At 40.9% G+C, this 19,507-nt stretch overlaps 1 protein-coding gene across 1 annotated transcript in view; it reads right to left on the minus strand.

Moving 5' to 3' along the window:
* LOC128719110 (uncharacterized) overlaps positions 1 to 19,507 on the minus strand; it is a 104,293-nt gene that overhangs the window by 19,918 nt on the left and 64,868 nt on the right. The window contains exons 4-5 of the mRNA XM_053812731.1: positions 17,602 to 17,735; positions 8,026 to 8,037 (exon numbers count right to left, since the gene is read on the minus strand). Of these exons, the coding sequence (XP_053668706.1) occupies positions 8,026 to 8,037; positions 17,602 to 17,735 (146 nt within the window). The remainder of the gene's footprint in view (positions 1 to 8,025; positions 8,038 to 17,601; positions 17,736 to 19,507) is intronic.

Consider the following 19,507-nt stretch of genomic DNA (forward strand, 5'->3'; position numbering starts at 1 on the left):
CCTTATATATTGGCCGTTCTTCCGATCTGTTGTTCCGATATTGTTGTATGTGTACGAACGACAGTGTATATCCAGCGCCGTAAAGAGGCTTGCAATCAGATTTCGCCAGTAACCAAATATTTTGTGGTCCCTAGCACTAAATTCTAGACGATCTTGACCTGCCCCTTTCCTTGCATTTTTATTTAACCCTCTTTGGTTAGTCGACTAAGAGCATGAGAGAGCGATCTTGCTGATATTCGGTGCCGGATCGGATGTGTAAGAAACTAGCGCAATGAGGTCTTGCTTTTTATGAGGTCTTGCTTTCAGAAAACAAGTTTCTTGAAATAAATTGTTTAATACGCAACATGTTTTCGCTATGCTGTGGTTATCCGGTAGGAAGTTGGTTTGAAAAGACGGTTTAGTGCGAACCAAAATGTTGCTTCGCTTGTGTGTATCTTTCTTTTCCATATCAATGAGGCAACACGGAAGGGTTGCTCGCAAAGGCCTGCAAAAGCGAACACCACTTCCGATAAGTGAACTTTCTAGCCGCAAAAACATTTGTCACATGCTTCCACCAAACGGAACCTTCAATTCAGCGAATCCGGCACCCATCGCGGCAAGCCTAGCTGTTGTTTTGGTGAACGTCTCGCTGCCAATCCCCTTGTTAGAATATCCTTTTGCCCAATGCTCTAGCCAAGTGACAACCGAAAAAAAGTTTATTGGGTAAGCAAAAGTTTTCCGCTTCCAATCCGGAAGTCGGACGAACAACATCCGATCGTTCATCTTCTACCCACTATCCACGTTCGGTGAATGGAAAACGAACCGCTTCGCTCCCACTGACGGAAAGGGTAGAAGAAATAAACAAAACGTACAGCTACCACAAATGTGAACGAACATCTGTCAAACAAGTTGGCCACTCTTCTCAGGGCGATGATGGAGGCTGTGGGATAAATATGTATGCTGCTTTTTCTCTTTCATTTCCTGCAAAACACTCGGAAACAGTCGGCAAGAATGCTTACCCGACGTGTGACAAAAGGGCAAAAAATGCGGGCGTGTATGCATCATTCTAAGTCTACACGGGGCCGAGGCCTAATGATTAATCGTATTCCATCCGTTCAGTGCTGGATCGAGATGGTAGTAAACCGCTGCCCAAGATAATCCATGGTAAATAATGAACTTCCGTTTTTGGTGTCCATTCGGAGCTCGAGGTTTGCTACATAGACTTAGCAAACTAACCAACACAAGGCGCCCTAAAACTGAAACTTATTGAACGCGAACTGATGCGTTCCATCGGCAGTGGAAAGACCACTGTTGAACCAGTGGAATAGCTACAATAGTGTGTATCGCCGACACCGTTCCAAAATCAACATGCAAAAATTCAGTTTTCCAGAAAACTCCGAGATGTCGAACGCAAATAAAGCGACATCCGTTGCCCGGTGCCAAATGGGAAGAAAAACAGTTTTTGGGATGGTTTTGGACCCAACCGTCTAAGCAAAACTTGTGCCATTTGTTACAAGCACAAAGCACATTAGTGTATGAGCGAAGCGATGATGGATTCCGCTAAGGGGGTTAAGTTTTTACACGTGGCGAACTTTTTGCCGGTGAACTTATTCCTTCGCCACCTGGCACGCAGTGAGGTTCCGGAATCCGTGGGACTATCCGTTCTGCACGTTGAAGGAAAACCATTTTTCACACTTGTCACAGGGTTGTGGTGGTGGTGGCGGTGGTAGTACACGATGTTTTCCTGCCTCGCGGCCAGGGAAAGCTGTCGAAACCCGTGAGTTCAATTTCGAACTTGGTTAGGCTTTGAGCAAAGCCAAAAAAAAAAGGTCGTGACAAGAACGTTATGTAAATGGATAAATTTGATAAATGCACGTGCAAACGGTGGTGAAGTTTTATTGCTTAGATTTCCGACAGCAGTTTGCATATTTGGATGGCAACTTGACACTCATTGCCTTTGCGTCGTGTAAAGAATGCGTCCTTCAAGTTTGGAGAAAGGATTGAACTTTGGCAAAAGTTGTTAAATTTGTTTTGCTTTTGCGAAAGCAATAGTACGTTCAAGAGTTATGGGAAGATTTCGTGGATCATCCATATTCTTAGAGCGCTTCTTATTGCTTTTCTTGTAAAAAGCGATTGTCTCTTTTATTTCCCTTTGACAGCGAGAAGGATTTTAATTCTCAACACTTGCTTAGAAACCCAATTCCAATCGTACAAAACAATCAGCTCAGGTTTATTATACATTGTCTCATAAAAAACCAGCTGCTCTGCTTTCAGCAATTCCACTTCAGAATACCAAAATAACCGATATGATCTAATCTGCTTTCGATACGATTGCAATGCAAGAGTTATAAAACCAAAGCAGCACGTGCTAAGCCGGCACCGATTATATTCATATAAGGTTTTAAAAAGCTGGCGTCGAAAAATTTCTCCTTTAATCTTTTTGCCTCTTTTTTACGTCCGTCGCCTAACCGCACGCTTTAAAAAAACACTCCTTCCTAACCAGCAAAGAATCGTAAAATTTTAAAAGTGCTCATAAAATCGTCGTTTAAGTGGCACCATGCATCGCACTAGGTAGGGCACCCATGCCGTACCGTCACGTTACGCGAGCGAGCTGTGAAGTTTTTTAGTGTCAAAATATGGTTCCATTTCTTTTTCCGTGTCCCTGCCGTGCCGAGTCGATTCCGCAAACCACGTCTCCTGTGCGTAACAAGTGACTCGTAAAGTGTGTTTTCTCCTCAGCGCCCGTCACTTGCTCACCGCGCTCATGATCACTGATATCCATTTGCGCGTAAAACGATATCATAAACGCTTTGCCCCGAAACTCGATCCATCCTTAAACTCGGGCCAACGAATTCACGTCAGCAAACTGCTTGAAGTAAAATTTGGTTCCACGGTGGCAACGGCAGCTAACGTTATCAGCGTAATGACTTCACATTTTTCAGCCAGTTTTATCCTATTTGCCGTCAAAGTAAACATCGCACCTTTTGCGGTCGTCAATAGGATGGCAGTGGGAAGCAATTTTTCGTACACGGTGCTTGGAACGAACGTTGCTGTTGCTGCTCTCTGTTTTGGTCTCGCTATGGATTACCGGAACCAGCGACCGGCAAAGAGCTGCCGAAGAAGACAAATCTTCAGTGCGGGACAATCGCTTCTCGGTGTATCGCTTCCTTGTGTAAATCCTTGGGGATGCGGAACCATTGGATATTCTCGCTCATAAATAATATTTAATTAGCGTAATTAAAACGGCTGAATAAACGCTGCACCATCGAGAGCGCAATCGGGGATCCGGACTCGTTGCCGAAGGCACTCGAACAGGACGAACGTCTTTGGTTTGGGAAGGCAAAGAGGAAAAAAAATCCACTTTGGTGTGGATGCTTTGGCACGATTGCCAGAGAGAGTGCCACTTTACCATCGTCAATGGCGAATCACTTCACTTTCATTTGCGATAAACGCTCGAATCGTGCTGTGTGTTGTTTTCCTCACAAAATCAGACCCCGAAGCGGTCTTTTGCGTCCTACCGTGTTGCCGGTTCATTAGCCGGGTTTTTGTATCCATTGTAGACATAGACGACTGCTAAGCAACGCCAAACCGTTTTGAGCCATTTCCATTTTTAATGATCCATCAGAGAGCAAGCTGGTGCGCGGGCTTTTGTGTAATGAACGGCAGATGAATGGCGTCACGAGGGAATAAGGAAACATTTTCGCATGTTTGATGAATCGCACGCAAACTTGACTCCAGCTGGAAAGTTTGGAAGATATTTTATACATGTTTGTCTGAACGTTACTCACAATGGATTTCATAGAATTTTTTTTTTAACATGTGAATAGTTGATCAAAGATACATGAATGCATCTTAATTACTGAATTGTATCGCTATTTAGTTCGTTTATATGTTAATATTCGTTGTAATTTGTGTGTTTTTACAAATAGTTTATTTTACGTAGGGAAGACCAAGCCGACTTTTATCGACTTTTTTAACACATAGTCGGATAATCAGTGTTAGCTACAGGGAAACGGTTCGAATGGGATTTTGTCTCAGTCTTGGCTCATCAAGACCGGCGCTGTTACCAATTTGCCACCGGACTGTGCCATTTTTCTTTTTCTATAGCGATGTTTAACGTTTTTGGAGTACAAGCATTAGCGACAATGATGTTTTGGTTTTCAAAACATTCCACAATTAATCCTCTGATGTGATTGAAAATTTTTAAACAACCAATATTGTAATTGGTTTAATTTTGGGTAAAGCTTTATCCATATCTCAATCAAATGGAATTACCGCGTGGAAATTTGAATGAAAAGAACGAAACAATGGCCGAGTTTGCGGAATGTGTATTGATTAATTCGATTTTGTTCGGATTTGGTTTATTTCATTAGAGTCATTAACAGAAATTAATATTTGTCCATAAACGTTCCATAACATAAACAACATAAATGGAATATTGCAATCAGTGTAGTGCATACTTTAGATAGCACTTCCGGTGTATTGTATAGGTTTTAATCTGTTAACGGCATCTACAATTATCCTTGGCCCATAGAAACGCATGGTATGTAATGCAAATATTTCAATTTGGAAAAAAAAATCAAGTCACTTTCTGTAATAGTAATTGTTATTTGATACTCTCTATCTTTATTCTGTCTTTGTTTCTCTCCATCTCTCTCTCTATATATCTCTCTCTCAATCTCTATCCATCTATCTCATTTTGGCGTAGCGACCTTCTAGGTCATGTCAGCCATTTCTTGCTTACTAGACTTAATTTTACCACGTTGCCTGATAAATAGTCCTTGCTACGGAGGATTGTTCCGGATGACACCAGTCCGGTCGTGGCGCCGCTACCAATACTCCACCGAGCCGTCCCAAATAGAATAATTATATAATATTTAGGTTCTTCATTAATTATTGACATTTTGTTCATTACAAATATTTGCAGTATCTTTTGAAAACGAGAATTCAAAACAATATACCTAGCATGGAAATTAAACTCAAGCTTAACATCCCGGAAAGCATAAACTCGTTAAGCCATGCAGTGTAATCATCCGATACACCTCCCTTCCATCCTATCACTCATCTGGAACAGCCATAGCCTTTACCTTTTTGTTTGCCTCTCACGGTGACCTGTTTGATTGGAGGATGATTTAATTAATCCTCGCCAAAGTTATTCAGCCGAAACGACAAGTCAACAGGCTGTACCAATAAGAGCGAGCGAAAAGGCTAATCATCCTTAGTCCCTTCCGTCTCTTCTGCAGGATTCTGGTGCGATGTAGGATCTTATCAGCCGTTCAATTTACGTGTTAATCAGCTGATAAATGTATCGATCCGTGGAACCGCAAAACGATAGCTATTGTTTGTGGTAGTTCTCTTTCATGTCCTGGTGGCAAACGCTTTCGATGCAGCGCATTGCGCACGTGGAATGTTTTCACTGATTGATGTTGATTCAAAGCCATAGCACACACTACTAAGGAGGTGGTGAAAACGCTCAGTTAGTTGCTATGTAATGTAAACTTGCACCGGCACCACCATCCTGCGCCAGCAACGATAATACAAGGGACCATCGCACTGGACATTTTCTACATTCCTCCCGGTCGCACTAATTGAGCGATGAAAGTAGGCCCCATGCTGTCCGTAGTAGTTGTCCAAGTGGAGCAAGATGGGTTAACCCCCGCCAGGAATGGATTGTTTAATGGATTAATTAATTCCCAAGCCATCTATTATTTCCCGCGGGATAAGATACGGCGCAGGAAGCCACCCAGGCAGGGAGAAGGTGATGAAAATCTCGTCGAAAGTTCGGTCAGATTGAGAAGCCATGGGATAGGAAAGGCAACAAACGGGCAAAACGATAACCATTTACCATGGCAAAATGGTACTCGCTGAAGGATGAAATGGTAGCGTAAGGGCGTTTGAAGGAGTTCTCTTTCGCAGAATTACTGATCATTAGGAGTGAGCATTTGTTCGGGAATTAATGGCATGTTTGTTAAATGATACCATTAAATGATGGTTGAAGGTAGGGTGAAAATCAATACCCCTTTTCATTTTAAGTAAAATAGCTCTTGTGCATTGCACCATGGCTACGGTTCGAAGCCATTGCAAATGATAGACCCAACACGTATTACATTTATAATGTTACATCATATTTTAAAAAGCTTAATTTATTATTTAAGGACCAAATAAACCTCTGAAACGAATTGACAGTGATAAACATTAAAGGATATTTCCCTTCGCATAATCTGCTGTTGCGCTTACACAATAACATAACTCGATACTCTTACAATCCAAAGTATAGAATACGTTGTGAATAACGATCTGATGCCAAATAAACATCATCACCCATTCAAACACTTCAACAACTTTCCAGTAAGTGGATTGCATCCGATGAATGGCAAGTGCGTTTGAAGTGCCATTACCGAATGCTGGAGCAGTAGGACTGGTGTTGATTACGATATGAATCACCTGGTGTGTACTTCAAATAAAAATATCATAGAATAACAAACATTGACATAATATTGGCTAGCACAAGTGTGCGTGAGTAGTACGATTCCCATTTGCAAATAGTAGCTAAATCTTGTGATAGATCAATGGACATTCGAACTTACAAACGCGATGCAAATGAAAATTAACAGGTGGTTATTGGAGGTAATTAAACTGTTATCGTATGTTATGATTTACTCGTTTAACTCGTTCATTCAACGTAGTCTTCAATGAAACAGTTGGAAAAGTATAGGGTCTGACAATTTACATATTTCCTTGCTAGTATACATGCGAAAGGCAAACATTTAGGAAAAAATCCATCCCCTCATCCACTCCTTTGGTATTCTGTATCAAATGTTTTCTTTCAATTCTGGCATTCTATCCTAGAATATTTGTTTTATGCAAGATTTGTTTTTCTTTGACATATAAAACTAGCTATTTACATCCATTTCATATTATTTCCTATAGCTATTAGCTTTTTAATGCATTTCATTGATTCTGCAATAAGTTTAAATTTCATAAATGTAGCTCCAAAACTGCTAGTAAATCATAAATTTCATCATCAATATGTTACTTTTCCGATCGGTCATAATTCAAAGTTTGCACACATTTTTTTTATAGGACTTTTTGTGGGGAAGTAATTTGTTGCCGGGCAGCCAGCACCTGAACGATAGACATAAATTTCTGCACCAGCAACTCCACCCACACAGTGTCCATTCTACAAAAGCTTCCCAACTCGACTATCCACACGTTCAGCAAATGTGGCCAACTTTTTGGCACTTCCGGCTCCGTCCAGTGCTGACCGCATACCGATGCTGAGGGCAAAATGCAATGTATTTGATCGGTGTCCGGTTGAATTTTCAGGTGACCGTATACGCTTCCATCTGAAGCTGCCTTCAACTTCGTCCCACCGCCAAATGATTCCATTCACCATTTCCGGTTCACCCGTTTGTTGAACGCTTATAGCAATAATAAGCATCGTCGTAAAAGTTTCAACTTTTCCACCTTATCATCAACCTCGTGCGGAGGAATCGCATGGCAAAGGGACCCACGAGGAAGGAAGGTGTGGCCCACTGGTAGAATTTTTGCTCGTCCGTCCTATCGAACCGTTTTTCACGCGTCTTATTTTCCTTTTGCTTAGCAGCTCACCTCCCAGGTTCCGGAAACTTGACCCAAGAAGCAATTTAAAATTTTCCCCATAAACTTTTAATTTTGCTGTTAAGTGTTTTTTCCTTGCCAGGCGAAAAAAAAAACATCTGAAACCCTCCCCGAGACTTGATTCCAGGCTCGTGGGTAGCGACTTTTACGGAGACGGTGGGTGTATGTGTGCGTTTGAGTGAGTATTTGAGTTGCTCAAGTGCCATTTGTGCAGAAACAGCAGGACACAAGTGCTTCAATTGAATGGGTGCAACGAAGAACAATAAAATGGTCACGGTGCGAAAGGTGAAGTCGGAGGTGAAAACGACAAGTGCCTATTTGATCACAATTTTCTCACATTTTCGCTTAGTGTTCGGCTGGTTTGGGGAACGGTGGCCAGCGCGGATGAGAAGTAACCGAACGACACACGCAAACCATTGTACGTACCAGTGACTCGTGCTGAAACGATGAAGATAAACTGTGAGTGAAATTCGGAGCTGGATGACACTCGAAGCCAAGGGCAGGGAGTTAACCAGTTGGACCACAAAGTGAAGCAAAAAATGCAATGAAAGCCTTATCAACTTTTTCCAACTACCTACGTGATGCAATAAGTGGGATAACCCGGTTTTAAAGGAAAGAACATTCTTCTAAAAGAGATAACTTTTGCGATGAAGAATTTGTTGCACGATTGAAGCTTTAATTTGAGTTTGGTGTTTAAACGTTGTACTTATTTCAAGAAAATGAAAAATAGTAAATAATCATCATGATATTTAAGAGATCAAAGAACGTGGAAGATAATTTCGGAATAATTACCAAATGCCCAGTAATGTGAAAAATGCAGCGGACCATTGCTAAGAACTTCTTTGAAATTTCTCGGCTGTTCCGCTAAAAACTTGAACTGTCTATTTGCTGTCTTTTCATTCCCTATTCATTGGAATACACTTCTTTTATGTATCACGTTGCTTTCTATGTGTACCAAGAAAACTAGGATCAATCTACGAATCACAGACCATATCGCCATTCAGCTCTTGCGCGTGTTGCTTTCTACCGCCATAATTTCAAACTAATCAAATAAATGCATGAACTGGATAAAAAAAACACATTGAGTACGATCGCGGACGTTGGAAGACGACCGCAAATTTTTCTCCAGATAATCCAAACCATTTCGCGCACATTCTCCGCATAACTTCCAGCGCCAATGGTCAGTGCCGCACGAGAACGTTAAGAAATTTAAGTTTAAAATGACTTACTTCCGATCCCTGCCAGATAACCGACCGACTCAGTTCGGCCGTACTGTCAAGCGTAAACATGCTTAAGTCATCGGGCCCCGGGAAAAACTTTGCCCTTCGGATCGAAATTCACGGTTTTAATATTCAGAAATCTTCATCCAATTAAAATATTGATTACTTTTGGCAAAAGATTCCAGAAGCTGAGCGCACATAATGATGACGTTCGAGATGCGAGATGTTAAAGGCTCGCGTTGGCACGGTGATGTTTGGGCAAAAGCATCCGGCGAAAGGAAAGCTGGTGGAAAAGCTAGAGTAAAACTCCTCCGCAATCCGGGTGATATAGAACTAGAAAAGAGCACTCCAGAACCGTGCCGCTTGAGTTACGATGTGCACAAGATTTGCTTTGATGTTTCTGTTGGATAAAAACACGAGCTTCGTACAAAGTAGATTTCAGAATCACGAGAAAAAAGGCGAAAAAAAGTCCGTACAAGAAAAGATGGATGAATTTCCGCGTTGTCATGAAGGACACGAAAAGTGTGAGATGAAAACGGTGTCAGATTGGAGTAAGGAAAGGAAAGTGACGTTTCTGGAATTTTATCATCTTCAATTAAATTTCAGCTCGTACAACCAAATCAGAACGGAGACGTTTATGATGCTCCGGTATGAAAGAGTTCTTTTTTCGTCGAAATTTATTGCCACTTTACAAGGTTTTGTTTGTTTTAGCCACCCCAACCCCAATAAAACTTTGTATTTAAGACAATATATGCAAATTGAGCATATTTACAACACAAGATGTATGTTAATCTTTTAGCGCCAGCATTAGACATGTTTTGGATAGCATCACAGATATCAAAGTAGATGGTGTATATACTCTAAATATTCATGTGAATCAAAAGTACATTTTCCATAGCACAGCATAATGACGACTATGTTAATATAGAGCCTGTCCCTAGGCGCTAGATGGCAAAGCTGTCAAGATAATTTTAAATCAACCAAAAAGCATCACATTTACAGTTTTACACTGCAACCTCAATACTATGCATGGCTCTTAACAGGATAAGTTGTTGATAAGATAAATAGAATAAATAGATTAACTGAGCTCGATGACCCTTGAATGAATATTTTGTCTCGTTGTCATAAAATTGAAATGTTTAAGGAGTCTTTCCATAATTATTTCATGCAAAAAATCATATAATTTCTTTGTCGTGAGATATAGATAGTGACTGATAAAATGGAATACTGGTGACCTATTAGCACCTACAGGAAGTTAGCAGGAACTAAAATAACATTTAATTTATCCTTCTCGTAGTTGGTCACGGCTGTTCTGCTTCCGGTGATTTAATTCAACATTCTTAAAAACTCAACCACCATAAATATCACCGAAACACGGAAAGGGACGAAATCTTTGGTAAACTTTCGATTCTTTTGGTCTATGAAGATTGTGTATAAGTGTTTTATATGGTTTTGGTGTGTCTTCTGAATCATTAAAGCTCACAGTTTGCATGATTTCCATGATGTTCTTGATTATGTTGTTTAAAATTAAAATTAAAGATGCCAAATGTTGTGTAACATTGCTAGCTTCACTGTGTCAACTCTCAGATGACGGTCGTAGTTCGCCTTGTAGTAGCTGAATTATTTTTGCTCGGCATTGTTTGATCCCCGGAGCTATAACTTCTTCTTCTTCGTATTTTTCTAATCTTTATTTACGTTTGTTCTTCACAGTTAAATAAATTATGAACATCCATTCGATGTTACTACCTTATTTAATTATGAGGAGTAAAGTGTAATAAAAATTAATTTCAAGTGCACCTTCAAGGGGGTGTGGGTGTCTAAAATATCTGGACGTATTCTAATATAATTTAACAGGAATTGAGAATATAATACGAGAAATGTGAGATGGTATCATAAAAACTCCAGCACAAAATGCTGTCAATTAATTTTAAAAGTTTACAATACCCTGCAAAGCTCACAACAGGTTTCATGGAAATTAGGGAATCAAATCCTTCCTGATCCAATTGTGCGATAGGAAGCAAAGTGGCGGAGCAATTTACATTTTGATTTGCTCATATCATAGCCTAAAAGATACCATTTTCACTTCGGGTTTGAGCTAGCATCGAGCAGTTATGTACAGTTTCGACGCGGAAATGCTATTGTCAGCGAATGGGCAAAGTTATTCCACCTACAAGGAATCTTTCGAAGGTGCGCCGTTTCACATTTTTCGTTAAAACCATTACAAGTTTGGAGCCGAAATCCCCGGAAGCGACCAGATATAACCTCCTTACTAGCTTCGTACTGTTGATAAGGCAGAAAGCTCCACAAATCGTTTGCATTGGGAGAGCATTGAATGGAATGACAGACTTGCTTGGTCGAGATCGACGTGGGAAGCATCTGTTAATTAAATCCACTTTTACCGTGTTGATTTTTGATCAACATTTTCTACCGAAAGCTTTACCTACCGGCCACCAGGGGTAGCTCCGACTAGAGGTACCTAAATGCCGCTTGACTAATCAAATCATTTTGGTAGAATAACTAAAACAAAATACCAGCATCGTTAGAGCAGAATGGGATCGGGTTGGATGAGTTTTGTCTTCGTCAACCACGAAAAGCTCACCCAACCGAGCACCTTGAGCTAGACGAACTTGCATTAGGGGAAACTCTTCTTCTGTCGGTCGGTTTACGTTGGCTAAAGTTTGTGACACAATTTGTTGGTCCTGGTCGAGGTGGGCTCGAATTTGGTAAAATTTGCACAGTAAACTTTTCACCGCAGGCAAATATCGACGAAATTGTGTAACCAAACAGCGAATGGAGTTATGGTGTTGACGGCGCTCGGCTAGCGAATGGACAAGATGCAGAATACGATGGGAAAAGGATGGTCATACTCAAGATCCTAACGGAAAGATCTATGTGCCAAGAGCGATTGACAGGAGAAGTAAACGAGCATTTCGAGCACCTTGGCAATGGCCGATTTAACCGTCCGTAGGGTAAATTTACAATTTATGAAGAGCAAATAACTTTAATTTGCCTAGTTATTCGCATTGCATACAATCCGATCCTGTCACGCTGTTTTGCCCTTAGAGTTGATTTTATCAAGACTGTTTACAAAAGGAAAAGTTTTCGTTGAACGGGCAGCAATGTAATCAAAATTAGCTGGAAACAAAAATCTAACACATTTCGTTTGTGTGTGTATTACATTCTGTTGAATTTTTAGTAATGGTTTGCCCTCATTTTAAGTCATCCAGAAAGCTGGCAAGAAAGATTCTGTTTAGTAACCACGTCCAGCTGCATGTCCCTTGCCAGTGTTAGTGCTGCACTCGTCGGAAAGCGGCATTTATTTATGGCATCCATTAAATGCACTTCGATACTGCGGACTTGTGGAAGCACTTAAATTCTAACAGTCACCTAGAAAACTTACAAAGTTCCTGAATGTAACTAATGAAAGCTCACCACCAGCAAACGATTCACAATAAATCACAACAATTCTCTTGCGACTTCTAAAGACAACACATTCTGCTGGTGAAATGCTACTTAATTTTTGGCACTACGAAGGTAATGCTTTTAAAGACATATTTGAGAATGTACTGCAACAAAACTTTACTTATGTTGCGAAGTTGAAATCATTAAAGCTTTGTGATTTGCACACAGCAGGCTAGAAAAATGTTTTGTTTATTCATGTAAAACAACCAGGATGTGATGCGATCTTCGACGAACTACATTCATTATTGATCATATTTCAATTTTTCTTTATTAACTTGTTAGTCTACCTCCGGGTTTAACAAATGTATTACTTTAATATGTAAAACTTTGCTTAAACTGATTAAATCGGAACCAACAAGGGATAAAAAAGGTTATATCTGATAAAATAATATATCAAAATGAAATGAATTTTCAATATATATCATAACCATTATCCAATCTAGCCTTGCTTTGATATTTCTGATAACATAATTTGAAAGCAAATTTACAGAGTTTTAGCTAAAAGTTAATCTTTCTAAAAAAAGATTCGAACGGTTTCGTGTTTCGCATTACCCATCACTCTTATGCCCTACCTCACTGGAACTTTTCCTCCAAATGACCGGTTCTCGGTCGTAATGCCAATATTGAACTTTTCAAATTACTTCCGGTCGTTAATTTTCAATTTTAACCCGCACCCTCCTTAGATTTGGCAGCATGGAGTTCCTTACCTATCAAATGGGTCAAATCTATGGTCCACAGCGGATCATGTACGAGAACCACACCACAAAATACGAAAAACTCCCTCCAAATTCTAACACTCAAAATTTCTCACCAATCCATCCCTTCTCACTCTTTCAAACCGGCCATTGTTACGTTTTTTTTTTGTTCACAATTGTGGGTGGCTTCACGTGAACCCAAACGTAGAACTTCAAGCGAGTTGTGGGCATGGCACTAGTAAAACTAGGCGAGGGCATTCTCGCTCCCATTAATATTCCTCCGAGGTTTTATTGAATTTTGTCCAAACAAACCAGAAAACGCGGATCCACTCTGGTTGTAGGACTTTTTCGCACCGGTCATACAACCGACCGGGCCACGGACGCGGAAGCATTCCAGACTGAAAGCCACCTTCTAACAAACCAAAGGGGTGGCATCATAAAACAACCAGAACGGGAAACGATTTTCGGGAACAAATTCTAACTACCACAAATGCGATTTTCTATCTCATACTCGCTATGCAAGGATGAATGCATGTGTTTGTGAGTAAAGTGTGCAAAAACTCGCGTCCTGTTCCGTCCTGTAGGACCATTCTCGTCATCAAGGAATTCGTATCTACTACACTATACCATTCCACTACAACTACTACGATAGTTTTCCCTGGGAGGTCCTTTTTTCTCACACTGTACCAATGATTTATCAGTTAACGAGCGAAACTTGTGGACGCGCTGCGCTTGGAAAAGGCAAGGATAAGTTGGATCCAATCTCGGTTCGATTGGTTGGTTTACGTTTCGAGTAGCGGATTCGCTTTTCCTGCGCTCACAAGAGCCTTTGGAGACTCTATGCGTCACGTTTCAACGGCTGCCTGGAATGGGGCAGAAATAAGTTTGAATTTAATTGAAACATATTGAAGCAATCCTATAGTTGGCTATCGAAATCGAGCAGGAGCACAGTGAAAGTTTGCAACTTTGGCACAACGTACAAACCAACCGATAAAGGCAACGTTGAAGGCTTTGATTTGCGTGTACAGGTGCAGCGAGTTTTGCAGATTAGTGGTTGAAGTTTCCGTATGTATTAAGGGTGTGAAAGCACACGAAAACATAACTTTTACGATGAACGTGAATAAACAGTGTTGCGATGAACGACACAAATTTCGACAGGAAATACTGTTAATTTTTTTTCTTTTTTTTTGTTAATGAATGATGTTGTCGGCGCTGACCCATAACTCAAGGTGCTGATGTGAAATTTTGGAAGACTTCGAAATCGAGATCATTTATCTTACTGAGAGTTTTCCATTCACCATCACCTGGTATATGACATTGCTAATTGTCATTCGTAATATTCTGGTAGCTTTTGTTTCCACAAGAGATCAATGGCTCGTATAGTTTACCACGGTTATGCTTACGTATGCAGCCCCGCCACCTTTTCCAAGATCTGCCGCATGATATACGATGATCAGCAGTGAAGATATGATCAGCAGTTGATTTTCCGTTTCGGAATCGCCTCCGATAGTTACTATCAAACTTTATGCAAATTATGAAGTTATAATGCAATTCCCGAACGAGCTTCATAGTTCTGATGAAAGAAAATCGCTGAACAAGTCAAATAAATCGATACATTGTCTTATACGAAGAGGTCTCTAACACTCTATCCCGATCTCGATCTCACACTCAAGACACATAAAATAAATAAATGTATTCATCTGTATTCATTTCAGCAAAGAGAGGTACAGAGCTTTACGCATTAAAACAGGTGAATAAAGGAACATCATCTCAACTTTAGCTAATACATTGCTAATGGAGCTAAGAATTGCTCCACAAAATTGATTGGGTTCCATTACAATCCGATCAAATCAAAAAGTCATCAGGCACTAGAGAGCATTTTAAATCTGAGCTTGATCTAAAAGTAACTAACAGTAGTGGAAAAGCAAACTATCGCTTACCACAACTGCAATCCACCTGGCTGACTCAACCTGGCTGTCGGCATTGGGCAACATTGCAACAATTCCCATTTTCCTGTTAATGACTTTTAATTTACTGCTACAATGTGCATACACACAGGCAAACTACGGTAACCCATTTTGCTTCGTCCTGTGCTGCAGCACTTTGTGCAAAATGGTGCTTTGGTACCAAGTCATCCCATCGGAAGTGTCCACTTTTGCTGCCAAACGCTACGATATGCTCCCGGCTTCTGGCCCGACGATGCTCGCTTTGGCTACGGAAGAGCTAATTAAATTCCGAAACATCCTCCGATTGTACACAAGTGTAGAGAGTCGTGCTATTTCATTAGCCTTACAGCCGTGCCAACGTTCGCTTGGTGTCTAGCAACTCCGGAATACTCGCACGCCTCGCAGCACCAGAAAGGGGATGAAAAACGCTCGGTAAAAACTCAAGCAATTGCCTTTAGTTTACCTACGCTGGCGTTAGTGCGCGTGGTTTGATTCTGCGGGTAAAAAAACGTCCCGAGAACGATGATTTTGAATTTTGTCCCAGTGGAATGTCTGACAACAACCGCCGATCCAGTATGAACTCCAATCGCGGTTATACAGCTCGTGATGTCAGTGGGAACCCTTGCTAATCAACTCGGTACTGGCTAGGCTAGCCAGATACGAAAATGCTAATCGTTACGCAGCGACGGCACACGGTTGACCGACGCATTGTATGGTGTTTGCTGGGATTCCGGAAACGAAATTCTCACAGGAACAATTACTCCATTTCCCAGTATCACACCAGCCACTGTACAGTGAATTGAGAAAGCTATACTATGGAAAATGAGGTTCCTTTAACGGTAAAGTTGAAACCGTTCCCGGTGCTGTTCAAAACCTGGACATCGTACGTGGAACTTCCTCCCAATCCATGCTCTTTCTCTCCCTGGTGTAAACAATGCCAATCGAATAGTGTGAAATTGCGATCCATGGAATGTTTAATTGGGATGGTAGTTCTAGGATTGCATTAGTGGAAGCCATTTAACGTTTGAACAAAAATTAAACCAAGCTTTAGATTCAGAATGTATGGCTGTAACTTTTCACAACAAGACAGTACCATTCGCTTCACTGAGTTCAATGGAGAATTAAAAAGATACAAACAAAGGTGCCAAACGTTGATTTTTTTACGGATATTAATGCAAGTTAAATAAGTTCATTTAAAAACTAATCAATGAAAATGAAACTGCTTGCTTAAATTGTAATTTAATTTTTGCTGGTTGTGAATAATTTGTGAAAACTGTCACGCTACGGCAATCGGATTTACTTGTAACCTTTAATTTCTTTTATGACAAGCCTGTTATGCTTGTCAGGGAAACTGGGGAAGGAAAATATCTATCATCTGTTTCTAACTGCAACATGATTTATTTAAATATTCTTTGTTGAAACAATCAACAACGGTTGATTGCTTTCTCTTTGTAAAATATTTAGTTATTTCGTGAAGATCATCCGGAGGACATTATGTATTCAAACTTCCAACTGCCAGTGGTATATCATAAATCATCTTATGTGTCTAGAGCGATTATTTTGTTGCTAAAGTTTTCCCGTGACTTGCGGTTTTTATTCAAAATCTTCCGTTAGTTTAAGCTACTCGAACTAGTCCTCGGTCTTTTCAAAAGTCGAAAAACGGTTTAACACTCAAAAGAGTTTCCAGAACGATCCAAAGAAAACAGTATATGATGAGACTAAGAGGACCAAGTTCCCCCGGGGAATAAATAAGCCGCATTTATCCGGTCCATTAGCAAATAAGACTCGACGGAACGATGCGGTCGGCGAAAGGTGGAAAATGACATAATTTGCATTGTGCAGTACGTTTAATTGCTTGGTACCATGTGGCATTCGCGCCAAAACTTGTGTCAGTGGATGTCAGTGGATAAAGGCAAAATCTTGGAAGAAGAACTACATATTCGGGTACTTTCGTTCTCTGAGCAGGAGAGCGCAATTCAAGCATGATGAAGCTAAACATTTCCTGTTGGTGAAAGACAATAATCTTCAATGTCTCGGACTTGTACATTCTTATACGAGAGCTTGTTTCGGGCAAAATCTCAACAAACCTTCAATATTTTATAGCATCTGTCTAGTTGATTAAATGATTTAGATTTTTAAATTATTAAATGGCATTAAAATTGTATGCCTTGAACTAGGTTGCTTCAAGCATGCATCACTAATCAACCGGTCATACATAATTATCCTACAACTATCCACGACCAAAGGTCATTCCTTAATCATTTCTCGGATTGTATTTTTACCACCGTTGTTGTTGGTCAGCAATAATTTCGTTCTGTCAGATCCGTCCGTCATCACTCACCGGCAGGCACAATTTAATTAAATACAGAAATATTTTGCATATTCAGCTAGCAAAAACTATTCGGGTTGGTGTTGCGGATGGTTATGAATTCTGTTTAGCATCAGCATCACGGTTTCAGGCAGCTGGGAAGGATTCTCAAACCCAACTGCGCCCGATTCTACAAATCTCGAGCAAACGGTATACACAAAACACAGTTCTGCTGAATCAATTATACTTCAGAAATGCGAGTGTGATATTTGAACGAAAATTAAACGAACTACCGCTGGGACTTTTGGTTTGGGGGAACGTTAGATACCAAAGTAATAAATTTCGTTGGTCACAATTTGCTGAATGCTTACCACCATGTTGTTCAGTGTCAGCGTTAGCTCGGCTTTCGGTCTCGATGGTTGGGAGGTGCAGTTTGCTCTCAGCACGTCCCCGGGCTCGTACCGCGTATGCTCCGTCCATAGGGTGGGTCCACTCTCTGGTAGCTCTGCAACGATACGCACAGAAACATTATCTTTATGTGAAAATAGTGTTTTAATGCACTACAATATCATTATCATTAACTAGGAAGTACAGCGCCTTTTAAATGCCAGTAACATAGACGGACATGAAACTAATGACGACTACACGTTCGTCGAATATTTCATGGTTAACTTTATCACAGTGAAGGCATCATTGCTTAGCTAAAACATCTCATCCCTCACATAGCAGACCTTTTGTCTTCTGTGAAGGCAACTCCGCTTCACAAACTGTACACGACTTACCTAGGTGAAAGCCAATAAAATTGAGATTGTCATATCCATTTGTTTCACCCGCTGCCATCACGACGGTGCCGGATCAGAACAATAAAGTTCTGGGCCAAGAAGTGGTAAAGTTTTTGATTTGACCCCAACCCAGACGGCGAACGCGTTGATGAGATCAACCAAAGTTTCAACATAATTATGAATAATTGAGCGAGTTTTGCTCATAAAACCATCCCGCACGCAGCAGACACACACGCTACCTAACAACATAGCTTTATTCTGGCCTCCTGGAGCTTTGAAGATCGCATCGACGATGTGTTGGAAACTTTAATTTTACACACAGTGTAAGGCTTTCGAGAAAGTTGAAGTTTGAGTTGTGATATACTAAATGGCAAAAGATGTTTATGTTAGGCTCCTAGAAGAAGAGGGTAGACTTATTTTGCAATCGTTTATAGGGCAAATAGAATTTACTTGCATATTTCCGTATTCGTTTTTTCATTGAATAAAATGAACTCATAAATCAAACACAAAACATTGGCTTCATGCATTACAAATACTGAACCGTTTGCAGTTGCTGTTTTCTGTTCTTTGTTCTGCATAACTTTTAATTTCAACCAGCAATGAAATGATAAACTCGCAAATTATCCTGACGAATACGTAACGTTTTTGCAACGGGCATGATCTTCCTTCGTGTGACAAAAATGACTGTGCCATGATGTAGAACATGGGCAACCTCAACAACGTACATGAAAGATGCATGCCAAAGTTCGAGCGCCGAATTAAACCCTATAATGTTGCACGTCACTCTTCTATTCAACAGCCTCTCGAAACGAGAGGTAGTGATATACCATCACCAGACCGAAATTGCCCCTTTTACACCACCGGGCGTCGCCTAGGCACCGCAAAGAGCAGCTCAGTTCAAGTGGTTTGCTCTTCAACTCGACCATCGTTACACAGTTTAATGTCGTTCAGCCGGACGATGCAGCTAGGAAGGGGGGGTGGGTGGCTGGAAACCAACGATCAGGAAACAGCCAGAACCTGAAATCGGTTCCGAAGGCAAAGGAATGACGAACGAAAAAAAAAAACCTGAAAATGCTGCAAAATATCTCCAACGACAAACTGGCCACTGGACCGGGTAAAGACGGAAACGATGACACCGACAAATGTCGGTCGCCGGTCGCAGCAGTGGAACTGTGTCGAGCAGGTCCTTTTAAATAATGGTCCCTCTAATTGACCTTTAAATGAAATCATGTGACTAATGTTGTGCGGTTTTCCACTTGGAGCATTTGGTGGGGTTTTCCTACCGTTCGACCCCACGCTCCTGGGAAGCATGGGGCATTGTGAGAGGGTCAACCGGTGTGTGTATCTGCGGCCGAGCACGGTGATCGATAAATCAATGGCGAACAACACTTGGGCCGGCAATTCGACACCAAAGTGTTCATTTCAGCAGGACGTGCTGGGCGATCGCTTGCAGTGCATTAAAGTGATGCGGTTTTAGTGGTCATGCAATGTGGGC

The sequence above is a fragment of the Anopheles marshallii genome, chromosome 2 (genome assembly GCF_943734725.1).
Source record: "Anopheles marshallii chromosome 2, idAnoMarsDA_429_01, whole genome shotgun sequence".
Taxonomy (NCBI): domain Eukaryota; kingdom Metazoa; phylum Arthropoda; class Insecta; order Diptera; family Culicidae; genus Anopheles; species Anopheles marshallii.